Source organism: Anser brachyrhynchus, assembly GCF_964034855.1.
Source record: "Anser brachyrhynchus genome assembly, chromosome: 3".
NCBI classification, from domain to species: Eukaryota; Metazoa; Chordata; class Aves; order Anseriformes; family Anatidae; genus Anser; species Anser brachyrhynchus.
The window spans coordinates 64984245-65002054 of record NC_137696.1 but is presented as its reverse complement, the minus strand read 5'-3'; the positions used below and the strand labels follow the sequence as shown (position 1 = coordinate 65002054).

At 36.1% G+C, this 17810-nt stretch overlaps 1 protein-coding gene across 3 annotated transcripts in view; it reads right to left on the bottom strand.

The window, feature by feature from the left end:
* Positions 1-17810, bottom strand: part of AHI1 (Abelson helper integration site 1) — a 99959-nt gene that overhangs the window by 39514 nt on the left and 42635 nt on the right. For all 3 annotated transcript variants that reach the window (XM_080583722.1, XM_080583720.1, XM_080583721.1), the window contains exon 20: positions 6423-6540. In XM_080583722.1, coding sequence (XP_080439848.1) covers positions 6423-6540 — 118 coding nt within the window. The remainder of the gene's footprint in view (positions 1-6422; positions 6541-17810) is intronic.

Sequence of the window (17810 nt, the reverse complement as noted above, 5' to 3'; positions counted from 1 at the left end):
CATTTTAGACCTAATGTTTTGCTCTTGAAAAAAATACCTACAGTGAAGCCAGGTAAATAAGTCAGCTAACACTTGCTGAAATCCAATTTGTGTGTTTAGCTTGCACTTTGTCTCTATCCAGTTCTCTTGTACTCTTTTGAGAACAAAGAAATTCTAGCAACTGGATGCCATCATCATATAATCATTAGAGAATGGTTCAAGTTGGAAAGGACCTTAAAGACCATCCAGTTCTAACCCCGCTGCCATGGGCAGGGACACCTCCCACTAGACCAGGTTGCTCAAACCCCCATCCAATCTGGCCTTGAACGCTTCCAGGGGCACCTACAACTTCTCTTGGCAACCTGTACCAATGCCTCACCACCCTCTAAGTAAAGAATTTTGTCCCTATATCTAATCTAAACCTATCCCCCCCCCCCCCTTTTCTCTTTAAGCTTAAAGCCATTACCCCTTGTCCTATAACTACATGCCTTTGTAAAAAGTCCCTCTCCAGATTTCCTGTAGGCCCCCCTTAGGTACTCAAAGGCTGCCATAAGGTCTCCCCAAAGCCTCTTCTTCTCCAGGCTGAACAACCCCAGTTCTCTCAGCCTGTCTTCACAGGAGAGGTGCTCCAGCCCTCTGATCATCCCCATGGCCCTGCTTTGGACTTGCTCCAACAGATCCATGTCTTTCTTACATTGGGGGCCCAAGAGCTGAATGCAGTAGTCCAGGTAGGGTGTCACAAGAGCAGAACAGAGGGAGAGAATCACCTCCCTATACCTGTCAGTCGGATTTCTTTTGATGCAGCCCAGGATACTGTTGGCTTTCTGGGCAAGTACACCTTGCAGCCCAGAAATACTCACGTTGAGCTATTCATCAACCAACAGACCGAGGTCCTTCTCATCAGGGTTGCTCTCAATCCATTCTCCATCTAGCCTGTATTTGTGCTTGGAATTGCCCTGACCCAGGTGCAGGACCCTGCGTTTGGCCTTTTTGAACTTCATTGGGTTTGCACAGGCCCACCTCTCAAGCCTGTCAAGGTCCCTCTGGATGGCATCCCATCCCTCCAGTGTGTCAACCATGTGACACAGATTGGTGTTGTCAGCAGACTTGTTGAGGGTGAACTCAATCCCACAGTTCATGCCACTAGCAAAGATGTTAAACAGCACCGGTCCCAATACTGACCCCTGAGGAACATCACTCATCACTAGTCTCCATTTGGACATTGAACCATTGACTGCAACTCTTTGAGTGCGATCACCCAGCCAATTCCTTATCCACTGACTGGGTCCATCCGTCAAATCCATGTCTCTCCAATTTGGAGACAAGGGGCAGTCATGTGGGACAGTGTCAAATGGTTTACACAGGTCCAGGTTGATGATGTCAGTTGCTCTTCCATTATCCAGCAACAGTGTAGCCCTGTCATAGAAGGCCACCAAATTTGTCGGGCATGATTTGCCCTTAGTGGAGCCATGTTGGCTGTCACCAATCACCTCCTTACTTTCTATGTGCCTTAGCACAGTTTCCAGGAGGGTCTGCTCCATGATCCTTCCAGGCACAGAAGTGAGACTGACTGGCCTGTAGTCCTTCCTTTTTCTCCCTTTTTAAAAACAGGGGTTGTTTCCCCTTTTCTAGTCAGTGGGAACTTCAGACTGCAATGGCTTCTCAAATAGGATAAACAGTGGCTTAGCAACTTCATCCACCAGCTCCCACAGGACCCACAGATGCATCTCATCAGGTTCCACAGACTTGTGCACTAGCACACTAGCATACATATGAGGGTTTAACTTCCAACAACATTTCTGCAGCATCTCTGCAAAAATGTGAATTTTGTTACTTGATGTACCCTTTTTACCTACTTCTAAAAACCAAAAAAAACCCAAACCCAAACATGAACAGTATTTTAAGAGCATTTGGATAATGCATAAATATTTTTTGATAATTGGTGTAGAAACTTACTTTATGGACTGGTTGAGACAGAAAAGGTACGTTTTGAATAGTTTATCAAATATAATTGAGGACGTAAATGTGAAGTCAATTTTGCTAACATCTTCAGAGAGCAAGAAAGACTTCTTTGAAGCTTTTGCTTTATGCAGGTGGAAAACACCTTTGACTGTCAGTTGTGTTAGCAGAGAGAAAATTTCTAATTGTTCTCAACCCTGCCAAAGCATTATGTTTTTTTGGTTTTGAGACTTTAAGATACAAGAACCATCATGTTTCTAGAACATAACATAATTGATTTTTAAAAGCAAGTTTAATTAACTAGTTTTATTGAAGTCAAAATTTTACTCAAAAGATCTATGTAATATCTATAGTTGAGTTTCAATCTACCACATAGTTAACAATTAGGGTCACTGCTAATTACAATTACTTATAGCCTAAAATTCATCTTAGACAACATACCCTGAACACAGTGGGAGTTACTGAAGAGTCACTGCTGAACAAAGCCTAAAAACGCATTTAATTTCTTTCATGGTATGCCACAGATCTGCAAAACCATGCCTTTGAGTGCAGGAAGGTGATTTCTCTGTGCAAAGATGTTTAAAATCTTAAGGAGGGAAGGAAGTGAACCAAAAAAATGAGATTTTAATATCACTCAATAAATGGATAATTGAAAGATGTAGCTTTTGCTACTTCCTTATTTATTTAAGAAAATAACAACTAGATAATGGCTTATACTGTAAGAAGATACAAGGATGAGTACATGATAAGGAAAAGGCAGGAATTGCACTAGCACACTGTAGTGCTGCAGAGTAGCATTATAAGATAGGTATAATAAAGTTAGCACTGAAGCATGAATGTAAGCAGAGCTATACAGCACAAGGAGAGTAAAACCTCAATTGTAGATACCAAAGATTTTTAGTCTTAGATTTTTTTTTTTATGGAGTAGGTGACAGCTTTGTCAAGAGCATACAGGTAAGAATTTTGAGGCTTTGAAGAAGGATATTTTGGGGGTACCTGCTATAGACTGCCTGATCAAGAAGAGCAACTGAATAAAGCTTTCTTTAAACAGCAGGAAGGGTCACAATCATAGACCCTGCGTCTCACAGAAAATTTTAACCATTTTATATCTGCTTAAAAGACAAAAACATAGGCTACAAGCAATTCAGACTTCTTCAAAATACGCCTGAAAGACAATGTGGCCACTGGTCACAGCCAACATAGGCTAACTGTATCCTGGGGTGCATCAGGCATGGCACTGCTAGCCAAGTCAAGGGAAGAAATTGTCCCTCTCTTCTCTGGTGCTGCCTCACCTCAAGTGCTCTGTGCAGTTTTGGGTGCCACAGTATAAGAATGTAAAACCACTAGAAGGTGCCCAAAGGAGGCTTATGAAGGTGGTGAAGGGTCTAGAGGGCAAGGCGTACGAGGAGCAGCTGAGGTCCCTTGGTTTGTTCAGCCCAGAGCAGAGCAGGCTGAGGGGATGCCTCATGGCGGCCTGCAGCTCCCTCACGAGGGGTGCGGAGGGGCAGGCGCTGAGCTCTGCTCTCTGGGGACAGCGACAGGACCCGAGGGAACGGCATGGGGCTGGGACAGGGGAGGGTCAGGCTGGGTGCTAGGGAAAGGTTCTGCACCCAGAGGGTGGTCGGGCACTGGGACAGGCTCCCCAGGGCAGGTGTCACAGCACCGATCAGAGTTTAAGAAATGTTTGGACAACGCTCTCATACACATGGTCTGATTTTTTGGGAGGTCCTGTGCGGAACCTGAGCAGGATTTGATGATCCCTGTGGGTGCCTTCCAACTCAGGATATTCTATGATTCTATAAATGTGCTGGGGACAACTTTTTGATACAGATGCTAGACAGGCTAAGGTGGGCTGCATCTCTGACCCTGATAACAATTAATAAAGCAGAACTGACTGGAGACAAAAGCAGTCCTACCTCAGTGACCATGAGATAACTGATCTTGGGGGAAGTGAGGAAGGCAAGAAGCAGAACAAAACAAGAACTATGGGCTTCATGAAAGCCTACATACAGTGAAAGTGTGCACTTTAAGTAAAGCTAAAATATACTATATATTTGAAAGGGCGCAGAACCCATCTGTTAAATAAGCATGCATGTTTAATGACACAGTAATGAATGTTACTTTCAATTGAAATCCTATAAAATCATTTACAGCTATTTCTACAAATATATCTGGATACAGTAAGATTTAAAACTCAGGAAAGATTTGCAGTATTACTGCTATCACTAATAAATCACAAACGTAGATCCTCATTCCTTCCACTATTTCTACCTATTGGAAGACCTAGACAATTAAATTGTCATGTTAAAAGAAGAAAGTGCTGCATGCATCCAAGCTACTACACTGTCCATATCGCAAGACATCAACTACAATGTTAAGTTAGTAGAGCAAGAACATACACCAGTTACATAGCTAAAAAGATTGCTAGTAGGATTACATGCTACCTTTACAGAGTTCACTGTAATTAAAATTCCACATTTTGCTTTGAAAAGCATTAGATACACAGCAAAAAGTTGATGGGGAGCATGAGAAGGAAGACAGAATAACTGCCTACATAGCACTCAGGAATATGTAACCATTCACTGGACTAAAATTAAGGATCCTTGTATTAGAGGCAGTTGATAATGTATTATTTTATGATACAAAAAACATATACGGTGTATAAACGAAACCAACATGCGAAAAAATTTTGTGCTTCCAGCAGACTCCATACACGAGTAGATCTGTTTTAGTACAGATTATATAGAAGATTATTATATATATTACATATGTTATACATTTATATATATAGAAGTATATATATTACAGTTTTTATATTATTCAGAAGTAAAACTAAACTGACAGTTAACAGCTACAAACATGAGCACCTATCTTCACACTTAATAAGAAATGGGGAAAGATAAACTAAATAAGTAAAGCTTTCTCATACATTTCAATAAAAACAATTCTCTCGCAGCAGCAGAACTTGAAGGACACCAAAATGACAGAAAAATCATTTAGGATTTGTTAAGATTTTCTTACAGGAAATTTATTTCAGTTATGCTCCACTAGACTTTTCATGGTCTTTTTCCCCTAGGAATCTTCATTTTCTCACTGCTTTCACTGACTGGTGAAAGACCATTAAAATTTACCTCTTTTCTCTATACTTCTCTTCCATAATTAATACCCTATATCTGAAGATCGTGTTAAAGTATTAATCAGTTATTGGAAACAACCGTTCTGGAAGCATGCATAAACATCTAGAGCACATATCTACATTTGATCATGCTATTTAAGAAGTTGCCATCAACACATTTATCTGTGCTTCTGCAAGCTTCAAGACACTGGCTTGAGCAATATTACACACTAAGTTGTCAAATGGATATAATGTTAATGTCCTTCAAATGGCTAGTCCACTTATTTTAACCACTTATTCTATCTATTCTATTTAAAATATGTAGAAAATAGAATATGTATGCTCTTTCTATAAGATTTTCATATGCTGGAAACAATAATATCTATTTCACAGCAGATGCTTATTATGGATTTTTTCTTAAGGTAGAAAAATGGAAATGCACAAGTTCATTGGTAGCTGACCATTTGTGCTGTGGCTGAGAGTGATTGTGAAACTACTGGTCAATCTAGTGGTCCATGCTAAGGACTCATTCTTAAAAAAAACACAAAATGTAATCATAACATGATTTGCAAATTATGTTCCGTTATGAGATAATTCTATATAATTAGAGACTATTATTTTCTGTACTATCAACATTTTAAATCTCTATTACCTGTTTCTAGTTCACTATATATTCCCTTGTTCCCCTAGACTTCTTTTCACTCTTCTGAAGGATACAAAACAAAAAAACAAACACTTGGAAACTAAGGTTCCAATTTCCTGTCTTCATAGGTTCCCAAAAAAAAGAAAAAAGCATATGGAATTATCTATTTTGTTGTTAAACATAATGATTAGCAATGCAACAAGATATTATCAAAGTAGTTACGTATCACAAAAACGTGGAGGTTGATTGCTTACCCTTTTTCTCAAAATCTTTGAACACGTTGTTTTAGGAAAAATTAAATATAAATTAAATACAACTGTAAACAGACTACTGAGCACTACTGCTCGTAAGTAAAATGCTTTTCTTATTATTGTTTTCCTCTATTAATACATACGCTTTTTAAAAATATGATTTCATTGTTTTGCAGTGTCTGTGCTCAAGATACTTCAAAACAAAATGTTAAATTAAGAAAAACTGGCAATCACACACTGTTCTGGGAACTTACAGCATTAATAAGCATACATATAAAAGAAAATGAACATTATGAAGGAACAAATATCAGTATGGGACAGTATCACACTGCACTCCATAATAAACAATATCACATAACAACCTGGCCACTCCCTGAAAGAGCTACAAAGCGAAGTTTATACAGACAGAAGAAAAATCCTAGCAGAAGTTATTACTTATTTGATCTCTCTCTCTAGGAAATGAAGAAAAACATACCACTTTTAGCTGTGAAAGCATACAGAGGATTCAGTGGAGTGCTCAGAGTGCTCGGCAGTCTTAGCTTGGAGTGTGGTGACAGTGATGATGGCGCAGGAAGCAAGAGATTTGAGCTTGCCTGTAATAGGAAAGACAAATCAGAAAATGAAGTGTAATTTCCTGGGTTACTTGCTGATGCAACAGCTAAGACAGAAATAATTACTTATTTCAAATAACTATTAAATTCTAGGAAAAAAATAAGACAAGTGGATGGAAAATAGCAATTTAGATGGGACAGTTTTTTGTTGTTTTTCTTTTTAACATTTGGAGAGAGTGTTGTGGAAGAATTATTGACCGAGCTACAAACTGAACTGCATGTTTTTATACGGGCATAAACTCTCAAGCAGTGAGAAGTGTAAAGAACTGCTTGAATTAGCATCTTGTTGCATCTTAGTATATAAAAATATAATGTCATTTACATATGGTTATAAACTGTAATATATAAAATAACTTCCCATTTTTGAGTAGTCAAACCATGCTAAATCTAAGAAGAGATTACTCAATATTAGTCTGAGAAAGAAAAAATAAAAAAGTTAAACCAGTCCTAACTCCAAACTTATTTCTGCCAGCCAATACAGCACACTTGGTCCAAAACACCAGGCACTTCCTTTATGTAAGCTACAAAAAAAAAAATACCTGCAGTCATAATTTCCATAATAACAAAGATAATATAGTTAAAATTTGATTTGCTGTGGAGTTTCTTGGCATACGTGCTTCTAGTACAAAGCGTAAACGTTTCCCAAACTTTACTCTTGACATATTATCCCACAGAGCCTATATAAAAAATATGAAATTCTGAGTTTTTCACATAATCAAATCGAAAATTTTACTATTTGTTAACTGTTTTTACTGTCTGCCTTTGGTAAAATGTCCAAAAGAGAGGGAAAATAGACCTTAAATAAAAGATTTGTAAATTTCTTCAAACAAAGTAGATATGAATGCTAATTTTTTTGAGAGAGAGTTATTTACATAAAACATAATTTTTAAACTGTTCAAAAATCAAGCCTCTTACACACTGTAGAACAATGTGCATAGTTGCTTAATCTAACTAAAAGCCTTCTCTCACTTCCTTGCACTTCAGCAAAGTTCAATCAGACCCTTAAACTTCACTTGGGGGCCAAAACATAACAATGACATTTTTCAAATTTTCAATTTACTGGCTTGCTTTATTTAAAGAAACAAAGACAGTAAAACAAAGAGAGGTTTATTCCCAGAAATGATATAATTTATATAAATACTACTTCTGTCATATAATAAATGTTAAATAATTCAACAGGTTTCATTAAAGCAGAGTATTTGGGCATTGGCTGGTGTCCTGGGATGAAGGCAATACAGAACTAAAAATGTGTGTTGAGTAACCTGACTGGGGCATGGAGGATATCTGCTATCATCTCCTCCTTATTACTCCACTAGACCTTCATCTTACTGTAAAGTCATCTATTGAAAGAAGCATATGTTAAAAACTGCCTTTTACTAGTGGAGTACTCTCTCAGCAACTACATGTGATTGTTACGACTATATTCCAAAAGTGAACAGAAAGAAAAGCAAGACAAAATCAGATCAGCCACGGAACATGATATAAAAGCTTTAAAGCATCTAGATTTTAGTGCCTTTGACTGAATGTTAATAAATACCAATTGTGAGATGTAAGCATGTTGGCAAGGCCTGGTTTTGTGAACAACAACAAAATCCATCTGCTTTTGGTACATTTACATATGGAAGCAACTAAGTTTCATTAATATAAAGTTTTCTGTGATACACACAAATACGGAAAGCCATTAACTTATGTGTTTACTCAAACACAGAAAAGTAATCTTGTTACGCAAACATGTTGAGCCCGGTTTGCTGGTGCTTGATCTCCTTTTATCAACTGTTCACTCTAGTGGGAGCCCTTCTGCAGGAAGACTGCAATTAGATCCCTCCTCTGCATGAATTTTGTGCTGGGTGCACACTACTGGCTTTTTCCTCACAACCAATGAAACAAATGCATGTTTTGCAGTCAGGTATGCTCATGAAACATTTTGGAATTCTCTTTCAAATTTGACAGCAAACAAATGGATTCCAACCCTACCAGGGAATAAAGACAGGTTGGATGTATCAGTCTTTGGAAATCTAACTAAACAGAGCAGAGCAAACTATTCCAAACTACCACTTACAGACACTTCTCTGGCTCATTTTGGGGGGAAAGGGGGAGAGCAAAAAAACAGGAGAAACTTTTTTTTTGATCATAATGCTTGAATGAAATGATGAGAGAGATTTAAAAACAGAGTTTGTAAATATTCCTGTACAGTATTTAATTCACTTCTTTATTTTCCTGCTGTTACCCAAATACTTTCATTAAACATGCCACATAGCATGCTTTGAAATCAAATGCACTAGACACATACATTAGAAGTGAATATGCTCCCTAAGATTTAAGAAAATCAGGCATTTAAAAATGCAAAGCCAGTTCTATCTTACAACTCTTCCTCTCCAAGTCCTTAAAAGCAAGATAAAAACAAAACAAGAACAACAAAACAAAAACAAACCCACAACCCCCATGCTTTTATAAAAGAGAGATTTAAAAGACAGTGATAAATTTAAGAAGTCTGCCAAGAGGGATTCATTCCTCCCCTTAAGCACAGGGAAGCTCATTGCAGGCGAGCTATACAAGACTGCCCATCTGAAGTAAATGTAGAATCAGTTTCATGACCTTTGTGCCACTAGCTCCCAAGTATTACTTAAATCTCTTAAAAGGCCCAAGGGGAGGACAACAAAAACAACACACCACCACCACCATAGGAGAGGAAGGAACTATTCAGATATTAAATGAGGACTAATGATTCAACAGAATTGTTTCCAGGTAAAGTTTAGCGTTCTATGAAGAGTAATTAATTTTCCTACAACAGACATCAGGCTACCTACGGAATAGGGTGAAGCAATCTTTTTTTTTTTTGAAATGCCTGCTGTGGGAAGGCATTGCTAAATACCTTTACAACAACGAGCAAAGTTGGCTAAGATAACCAACCATCAATCTAGTTTTTTTTCACAACAGGCTTCACTTGCTTCATGCAAAAACCACAGCTTTATCAAAGACACAGTTTACTATCCTGAATTGAGTAAAACTAAGTTATAACATTCACGTAGTTTTTGTAGCAATAAAAAGATACCTACATATTTTTTGCCAAGTTTAAACAAACATGATTTGCATTTTCTTTTTTGTTAGGGCAGCTCTATGCAAATTATGCAAATATATGTTTTCAGTGGAACTAGTTTTCACATTAAAAGTGAACTGCATGAGACAAAAAAACAGAATACTGCAAGACTTGACAGGCTGACAACAGCCATTTCTTTTTTTTTTTTCTTCCTGAGAATGGGATTTTATGACCTTTGCAACCAATATAATCAACATTTCCATATGTACTTGCAAGTCAAATCAAGCTGGCCAGCTCTATACTGCCTCTTACTCTTTTAGTTTTAGTCTTCCCTTCTGAAACTTCAGGGCTCTAGGATGCTGTTTTTAAAGACAATTTTAAAAATGTTAAATTCCTTAAGATCATGGTTTAAATAAGAGTTAACAACTGAATCTGATACAAAACCAAAGCAAATTCTATTCTTCTAGCACTGAGAAAAATACGTAAGTGATAATGTTTAAATAGTACGATACAATTTTTAAATTTGCAATGTAAGTGTGAAGCAAGTTTATATCTAGGTAAAAATGTATTTATTTCTATCACAATAGTTTTAGAAGATGTCCAGCAAAGGCTGGAATTTTGTTGTGGCAGGCATATTGCAATCACTCAGACAAATCTATTCTACTCATAAGTAACTTCTAGTCTAAATGTGAAATACCAAAATTGTGAAGTAAGTTATCATCCTCTTACACACAGGTAAAATTAAAACACACTGACTTTGTCAGAAGTAAGCTTGTTCCCCTGATGTTCCCTGCAGTCTTCCTACTCTGATTATTCCGATCAGGAACTCATCTAGATTATAACATAGCTCCCCTGTGATTTGTGTGCTTTATTGTTTTTCCCCATAGAAGCCCAGAAATGATTAGGGCATACATGTGGAAACTGAAGCTAGAAGGTGCTCAATCCTACAGTTTAGAGATAGCCATTGTACAGTGTAGATACAGCCATTGCCTACAGCTGACACATCTCAGCACACGGTAATTTTTTATATATATATTTTCAATTTCTGATTTCTGCCAGAGTTCCTGCATTTCAATTACAGGCTTACCACAAAGAAATATATTTTTTTCATTTTAAGACTTTTTTTTATTGTTAAGAATTACACACTTGAAGTAGTAGGCTATTATTTAAGCCACAAAGGAAACCAAATTCTTTGTACAAGGCACAAAACAGTTAAATACAGGTTACACTACACAGACTTACTCAATCATCAAGCACTGAGAGTATGACCTTTCCTTGATTGGACAAAACTGGCATTTCGGCATGAGAACATGCCTGGATATACAAGTTAACAGAACTGGCTAATGTCATCAGCAATAGCAGTACAAACTAGGTTTGTTAGTTTAATAAAAGCCATATGTAAACTGTGGACTCTTCCAAGGTTGGTTTTGAATCTTGCTATCAAAGATGATATGACCAGGGGAAAGAAAAAAAAACCACGACTTTTCTTTACTAGTTACAGGAAAAAAAAGGGTATAATTTTCTTGGAAATGGAGATGGATTTAACTTGTATCCCATTATCCCATTCAAAACACACCCAAAGATTATGTTACAATTTTATTTCTCTTCCTTCTAAGAAAAATAGACACCAGAAACTCTTCTCATTCACAGCTGCTCAAATACATACAGAAACCTATTCCTCTGCATTTGGTGATAAAAAGACATTAGGACATAACTCTAAACACAGCACACAGTTTCAGGTAATCGTGTAAATACTCAGACATTTGTAAGCCCCCTCCCCCTTTATTCACCTCAACTAAAGCATCTGGGTATACTCTAGGCTTTCCCAAGCATATGTAAAATCTGTTTTAGGTAGATTTTTCTGATTTGTTTTTCCAAGATGATGTTCAAAAGGTATATTTTCTGTGAAAACATCATTATCATTCCTATTATTCTAAAAAACAAAAGAGTAAATTTCTATAAGCCAGCTTGAATTTCACTACATTGTTTTTAAAGCTATGTATTTTAAACCAAAAATGTAATTTAATTTCTTAAATTGACAAGCCCTCATTCGCTTGTTCCAGAGATTAATTGTAATGTAACTATAATGAGAGAAAGCAAGAAAAAAAAAGAAGCAACCTGACGGATTTCCTCATAATAAAGCAGCACTTTTGAATGCAAATTTATAGTTATTTTAATCTATTTTGTTTGGATGAGAAACAAATTGCTTACTCCAGCTAAGAGAATATAAAAGGAATTTGTGAAACTTTATTAAAAATCCTTTGAGGCTAATTCTTCTATAACCTTTTTTTTTTTTTAACTCTTGATTTACAGTATCTCAGTATCTGGGCCACAAGTAGTGTTCCTTCTCACTCAACATGTTGCAAGAAACTATCTCCACCCCAAAAAAAACACTAATAAAAAAATGGACAACAATGCTTTCAATTAAGTGAATTGAATCAATTCATCTTTATGGTACTTTCTTGCATAAAATGTCCTTGTTAACAAGAAGTGCTTTCTCCACACCTTGGTGACAATAAGCCAGCTGGCATGAGCAGATACAATCTATTCTCTTTTACAGTATGAGTGAGCCTAGCTTTCTTTGCTCTAAATATGATTTGAATATACGTAACACTGCTCAGATACCCCCATTTACTTTGTTCAGCAGGGAGAAAACAAACAGTGACTAACTTTTCCTTAATACTGTACAAACATTCACGGCAAGAAAACTAAGGTGACAAAACTGGAAATAAAATTAAAGAACCAATCAGCAAAATCCACATAAAAAGATGTAAACATACTGCTAATGATAAATAAAAGCTTAGAGAGAGGAAAGAGTCCTCAATATAACTAACTTAGGTATTCAGGGAACTCAGGGGAAGACTTCGCAATTCTGGTATCAGATCTTACTAGAGATCTCACTTTGGAAGAAGCTCACACTGCACAAAGCCAAGCTGGAATGCCTATTTAAAAAGAATTACTCATTTCTAAGGTAGCTACCCAGACAATGACATTTATTTAAAAGTAAAATACCTTGCTTTTACCAATTTTCTTTTATTTACTGCATAAGTGTGGAAAGACTAGCAATTACTGCAGAATAACTAACTAGTAAATCCATACAAAGTAGTATGAAAACAGGGTATGTGTAACCACTCGTCACATTCATGCCAAATTCCCTTTATTTACAAAATACAGTCAATAGTTTCACATCATCTGGCTGTATTATTTTAAATTTCATTTTATATTTATTAAAAAAAGAATGCCTAGAAAAAAAGTGTTACTAAGAGAAGTATATTCTAACAGAGGGAAATAATACAGATTTTAAGGATCTGACCTGCTTTGTAGTGTTTTCACAGAGAAGAAAACTAGGGGAAAAAAAAGTTTTGTTCAACTTTTCCTAACACAAGCAACGTACTCTAAAAGCAATTTATAATGGTGTCCAACTGCCTTATATTTAAAACTGGCACATTTAATGAATTTGCACGGAAAATTCTTAAAGATATACAAAGGGAAATTCTGGCAAAACATTCATTTGATATTAAGTATTTACCTATATAAATCCTCTAATAATACTTGAGTCACTTCATATGAACAATTGCTTTGCTATCACAACCATTCAACAGTATCCGCTTGACAAATGAAAAAAAAAGTAAAATGCATAAGGTTACAGGGTTTTGGACCCCAAAGAGGTTTCGCCATGCGTTATAAAACACATCCTTATAAGTCTGCATCTTGGAGTAGCAAAAAAGTTATTTTAGTATTACTTTTATTATTAAAGTAATAACTGCAACAGAATTTCCTGGAACAAGAAAATTATTTCCTAGCTTCTGAAAACAAATATTGGGGGAAGAGGGAAGGGAAATAAAAAGAAAGAATACGGTAGTCTTCAAAAGCTCCTACTTCATTTAAGAGACCTTATTCCAGTGGAGTGTATTGCACAGGTCATCAGAAAAATGATTGCCTACGTTATAGCATCATGTTTTCCATGAATATGATAATTAAACAACTGTAACCCAAACCAACCATCAAGTAGCAGTCCGTATCGATGTGACTTGTGTTTGCTCTAGAAGTAATTTTGAGAAAAGTAGCCTTGATAAATATTTTAAAATTCAACTAAACTTAAATGGATTTTTAAAATTATTTACTAATCTGATGAAAAGAATATTAGTAACTTTTCTGGAGAATTACCACACAACCCATTGGCAAATAACATGACAATGCCACATATTTAACAGTATAACTTACATTTATATATACACACACACAATTCATGATTTTATGTATTTCTATCACAACTTCCCTCTCATTCATCTCCACCTGATCCCCTTGCAAAGCTGAGAAGCTCTAGTCAGTTTTGTCACTGCACGCAAACTCTTCCATACCTCTTGGCAATTGTTTTACTCTTGCTTGAGCTTCTTCCAGTTTTACTATATTCTTTTACAGAAGGGGTATCCAGAACAAATTTACATATACAATACACAGGCTCACCCAAGATTTCTTAAGTAAAAACACAAAAGCCTCCTCTCCATATTCAGTTTGGAATAGGATAGATCTTTAAATTTTTAAGGTCTTTTTAAATTTTTAAACCTTTAAAAAACAAACAACAACAAAAAAGCAACTATTCAGTGACAGTTTTGCTTCTAATAAGAAAGAAAACTAAGTTCTTTTCAACTATAGGATGCACAATAGGGGAAAAAAGGGCTTCCTATCTATTTGCAAGGTTTGTTTGGGAGAAAATTACAATAATTCTATGAACTTACTGAGAGTGAAAAAGAAGTTTTAAAAATACTGTGTATTTCTTATGTATAAGATAGATAAGATTACAGAATGTCAGTAGCTCCTCTGAAAACTTGCAGGAAAAAAAAAAGTTGTATTGAAGGCAAGATCAAGTAAAAAAAAAAAAACTATTTTAGCCAGCAGAGACATTACAGCATCTCCCTGTACTTGGCCAAAAACATTCACATAACTGGCAGTATATTAAAATGAATCCTCAGTACGTACTATGTTGTGACCTTCTGGTTTTCCATCTTCAAGTAGAAGTTAAGTTACTATAGAGCACTTGTCTTCCCAACCTACACTAAAACCCAGAAGTCAGGCATGGTATCTTGGAATCTGCCAAATACAGGACAACCTGGAAGGCAGATTCTGACAACGGCAGCATAAAAAGAGACGCCACTTCAACATCTGGATCTGGCTCTCGGTCTTTGTTGCAGACAAAAATGACAAGTTTCCAGCTTCTTCCACGTGATGGCTTAGATAGCATCAGTGTCATGTTTATGTATTCACTACAAAGGCTATGTATCTTTTCTGAACAGCAGTGGCTTTAAATTCTATAGATGAGTTCTGTTTTGGATCCCAACTAAATTCTAAAAGGAGGCCATCACAGAGAACTACATATCATAGGATTTGACATATACTGTATCAAAGCATCATATATGACAACGTAGTCATACAGCTTAGCGATCAACGTGCACTACATTCAGTGCAATCTGAGGTAGAAAGCTTCTGGATGCTCTCCCAGTACCTACTCTCTAAATGAATTCTGGTGTAGTAATACACTTAAGGAACAAAAAAAAAAGCCACAACAATTGTAGGGAGTTCTGTGTATAGGGAAAAATTCTTCTACATTCTACTCATGTAACATTATACTGAAAACCCTCTGAGTAACAGAATTTTGGTAATCTCTTCAATAACCTTTTAATAACTTTTTTGTTTGTTTGTTTCAGAAATATGCCATGAAGATGACTGGAAAAAGCCAAGCATTTTTAATTAATTTAGAATTATTCACATACTAAGAGAGAAGGCAGCCAATATATAATTGATTCCAGCAATCTGCAGAGCATAAATAGATGTTGTCCTGAAGTTTTTTTCTCTTTCAAGTTATAGCATGCAAAGTTTTGACGTTAAAAAAAATCACAATTTCACAGCTAGGATATTATACCTTTAAAAGAAGTCCTTCTTTCCATATCTGCATAACATGTATTACCCTCTTACTTTGCAAAGTTATAAACAGGTATTTTGATTGCTAGACGGAAATGAAATTTTAAGTACATAAGTAGTTAACACTGAAAGAAATGCATTTGAGTTCTTTTAATGACCAGAGATGGATTAAGTGTTTTCCTATCAAAAACTTCTGTGAATAGAAACATACATTAGCATTAGTTCCCTAAGGCACATATAAATAATAATTGCTGCCAAGATTCACTACAGTGCTATTTCCCTGTGAGGTAAAGAAGCCAGCTCCGCATTCTGGATTTATAAAGAAATTCATACTTACATTTCCAATTGAAAATGATACAGAAACATTTTTATCACACATGCTGTAATGTAGCTAAACAATCTAGCTTTTGTGAATTCCTAAATCCTTGTAGTCCAATATTCAACTCTTGGTTCTAATTACGTTTTCTGGGCTAACAAGAATGGTAATGGTGTAGAGGAGAAGGAAAGAAACTTCTATCATTCATTAAGGTTCATGTTTAGGTACTGAAGAAGAAAAACAACCAAAAACATTGATCTATAGGGACCTAGAAAGGAGACACTGGTCACAACACCAAAAACACAGCTCATACAGGACGAGAATTTTTTCAATTTCTGTCTAGCTTAAACTGAATTTTCACATATTCGCATTACATCTCCAAATCATACAGCTAAGTTGCAGATCTCCAAACTCTGCATTTACAAGTTAATTTTATATCCATCAGTTACTGCTGTTACACACTTGCAGGTGTCACCCAGAGATCTCTGGGCTGGCACATTTGTTGTCTGGAAACTCCAACACCTTTGTCTCATAAAGCATGACCCCAGGCCTGATCTCAGGCCAGGTTTACTGCCTACAAGGCATGCCGCTAACATGTTTTTTCCAACATGGTACTCCCTATATGTCTGCGACAAGGCGCTGGTGTGCAAACATGACCTGTAGACCAGTACAAAGTTTGCATAGTTTCCAGTCCTACATAGCATCAGACAAATACATACAAGACAACACCTGCATTCTCATTTGGATTTTCACATTCCAGCCCCATCATGCGGCAGCCTGCCAGCATACGTATGGCTTCATAGACTCCTGCCTTCATTTTTGGCAGACTGAGCATCTTGTACCCAGACACTTTGACATATTTTCTCATATAATCAGCTGAGATGCAGCTTTTATTAGGCTTACTCTGAATAACACGTTAGCAAAGCATTGATGGGAGTACACACTTTGACAAAGGCTCCAGCAAAACCTACACTTAATTTTTTCCAAGCATCATTTTTCACATGAGAAAGAGAGCTGTATGTGCATATATGTATATACATCCAAAGCTATAAATCCAGATTACAAGGGAGTAGATACTTTAAGTTTTAATGTTAACATTACCAAGATCTACATAAATTCTACCATTTAGTCATGGATGTTATCAAGTCATGTAGAACACAAGCCCAGAAGACTATGTAAAACTGCTGCTCATGGGTAAATAAGCATTATTTCATATTGAAATATATAATTCTGCAAAGAAAATGATAATTACTAAATTGAGATAAATCAAGAGAAATTAAAAAATACAAAATAATACATCCAGATAGAAAGTTTTAAAAAACAACAACTTATTTTTTAAATTAAAGACACTTTAATCGGAAAAAAATTGAAAGATGAAACTGTTTCTTAAAAACCAGCAAACATATTTTGAAATAGTATTTGTGATGAAAGCTGCTAGTGTCTTCACAGACGAGTAATAATAAGAGACCACATGTCAAACACGCAACTTATCAACAGGCTGATTAAGGCCAAAAACTGCACTTGCAATGCTTAGTAAAATTGATTCTGAAGTAAGTACTACATTTAGTTCTGAAAGTAATGTTGATGGCAATAATTATATATATATTTATTATGTCTGCAATTACTTCACAGTCAACATTCATCCCAGATTTCCTAACAAAAAATAGGCTTATCTACTTACATTGATAATCAGTCCATCAGTTTTCTCAATCCCCTGCAAATTTTAAACCTCCTCCAATCAAATTTCAGTCAAACTGGACAGAGGAATAGAGGTCTCAGAAATACTATGTCTTAAAGTTTGATTAAAGCAAATGGTAGACCAGAAAACAAAACCCCAAATAAGTCTACACATTAACAGAAAGGTTGGCAAAAGCTGGCAAAACCAAACTGTATCAAATGCTATAAAGTCCACATAGGAAAGAGACAAACGAAAATCATAGGAAACCGTGCTTCATGTGTTGTGCTACTCAAGGAACTACG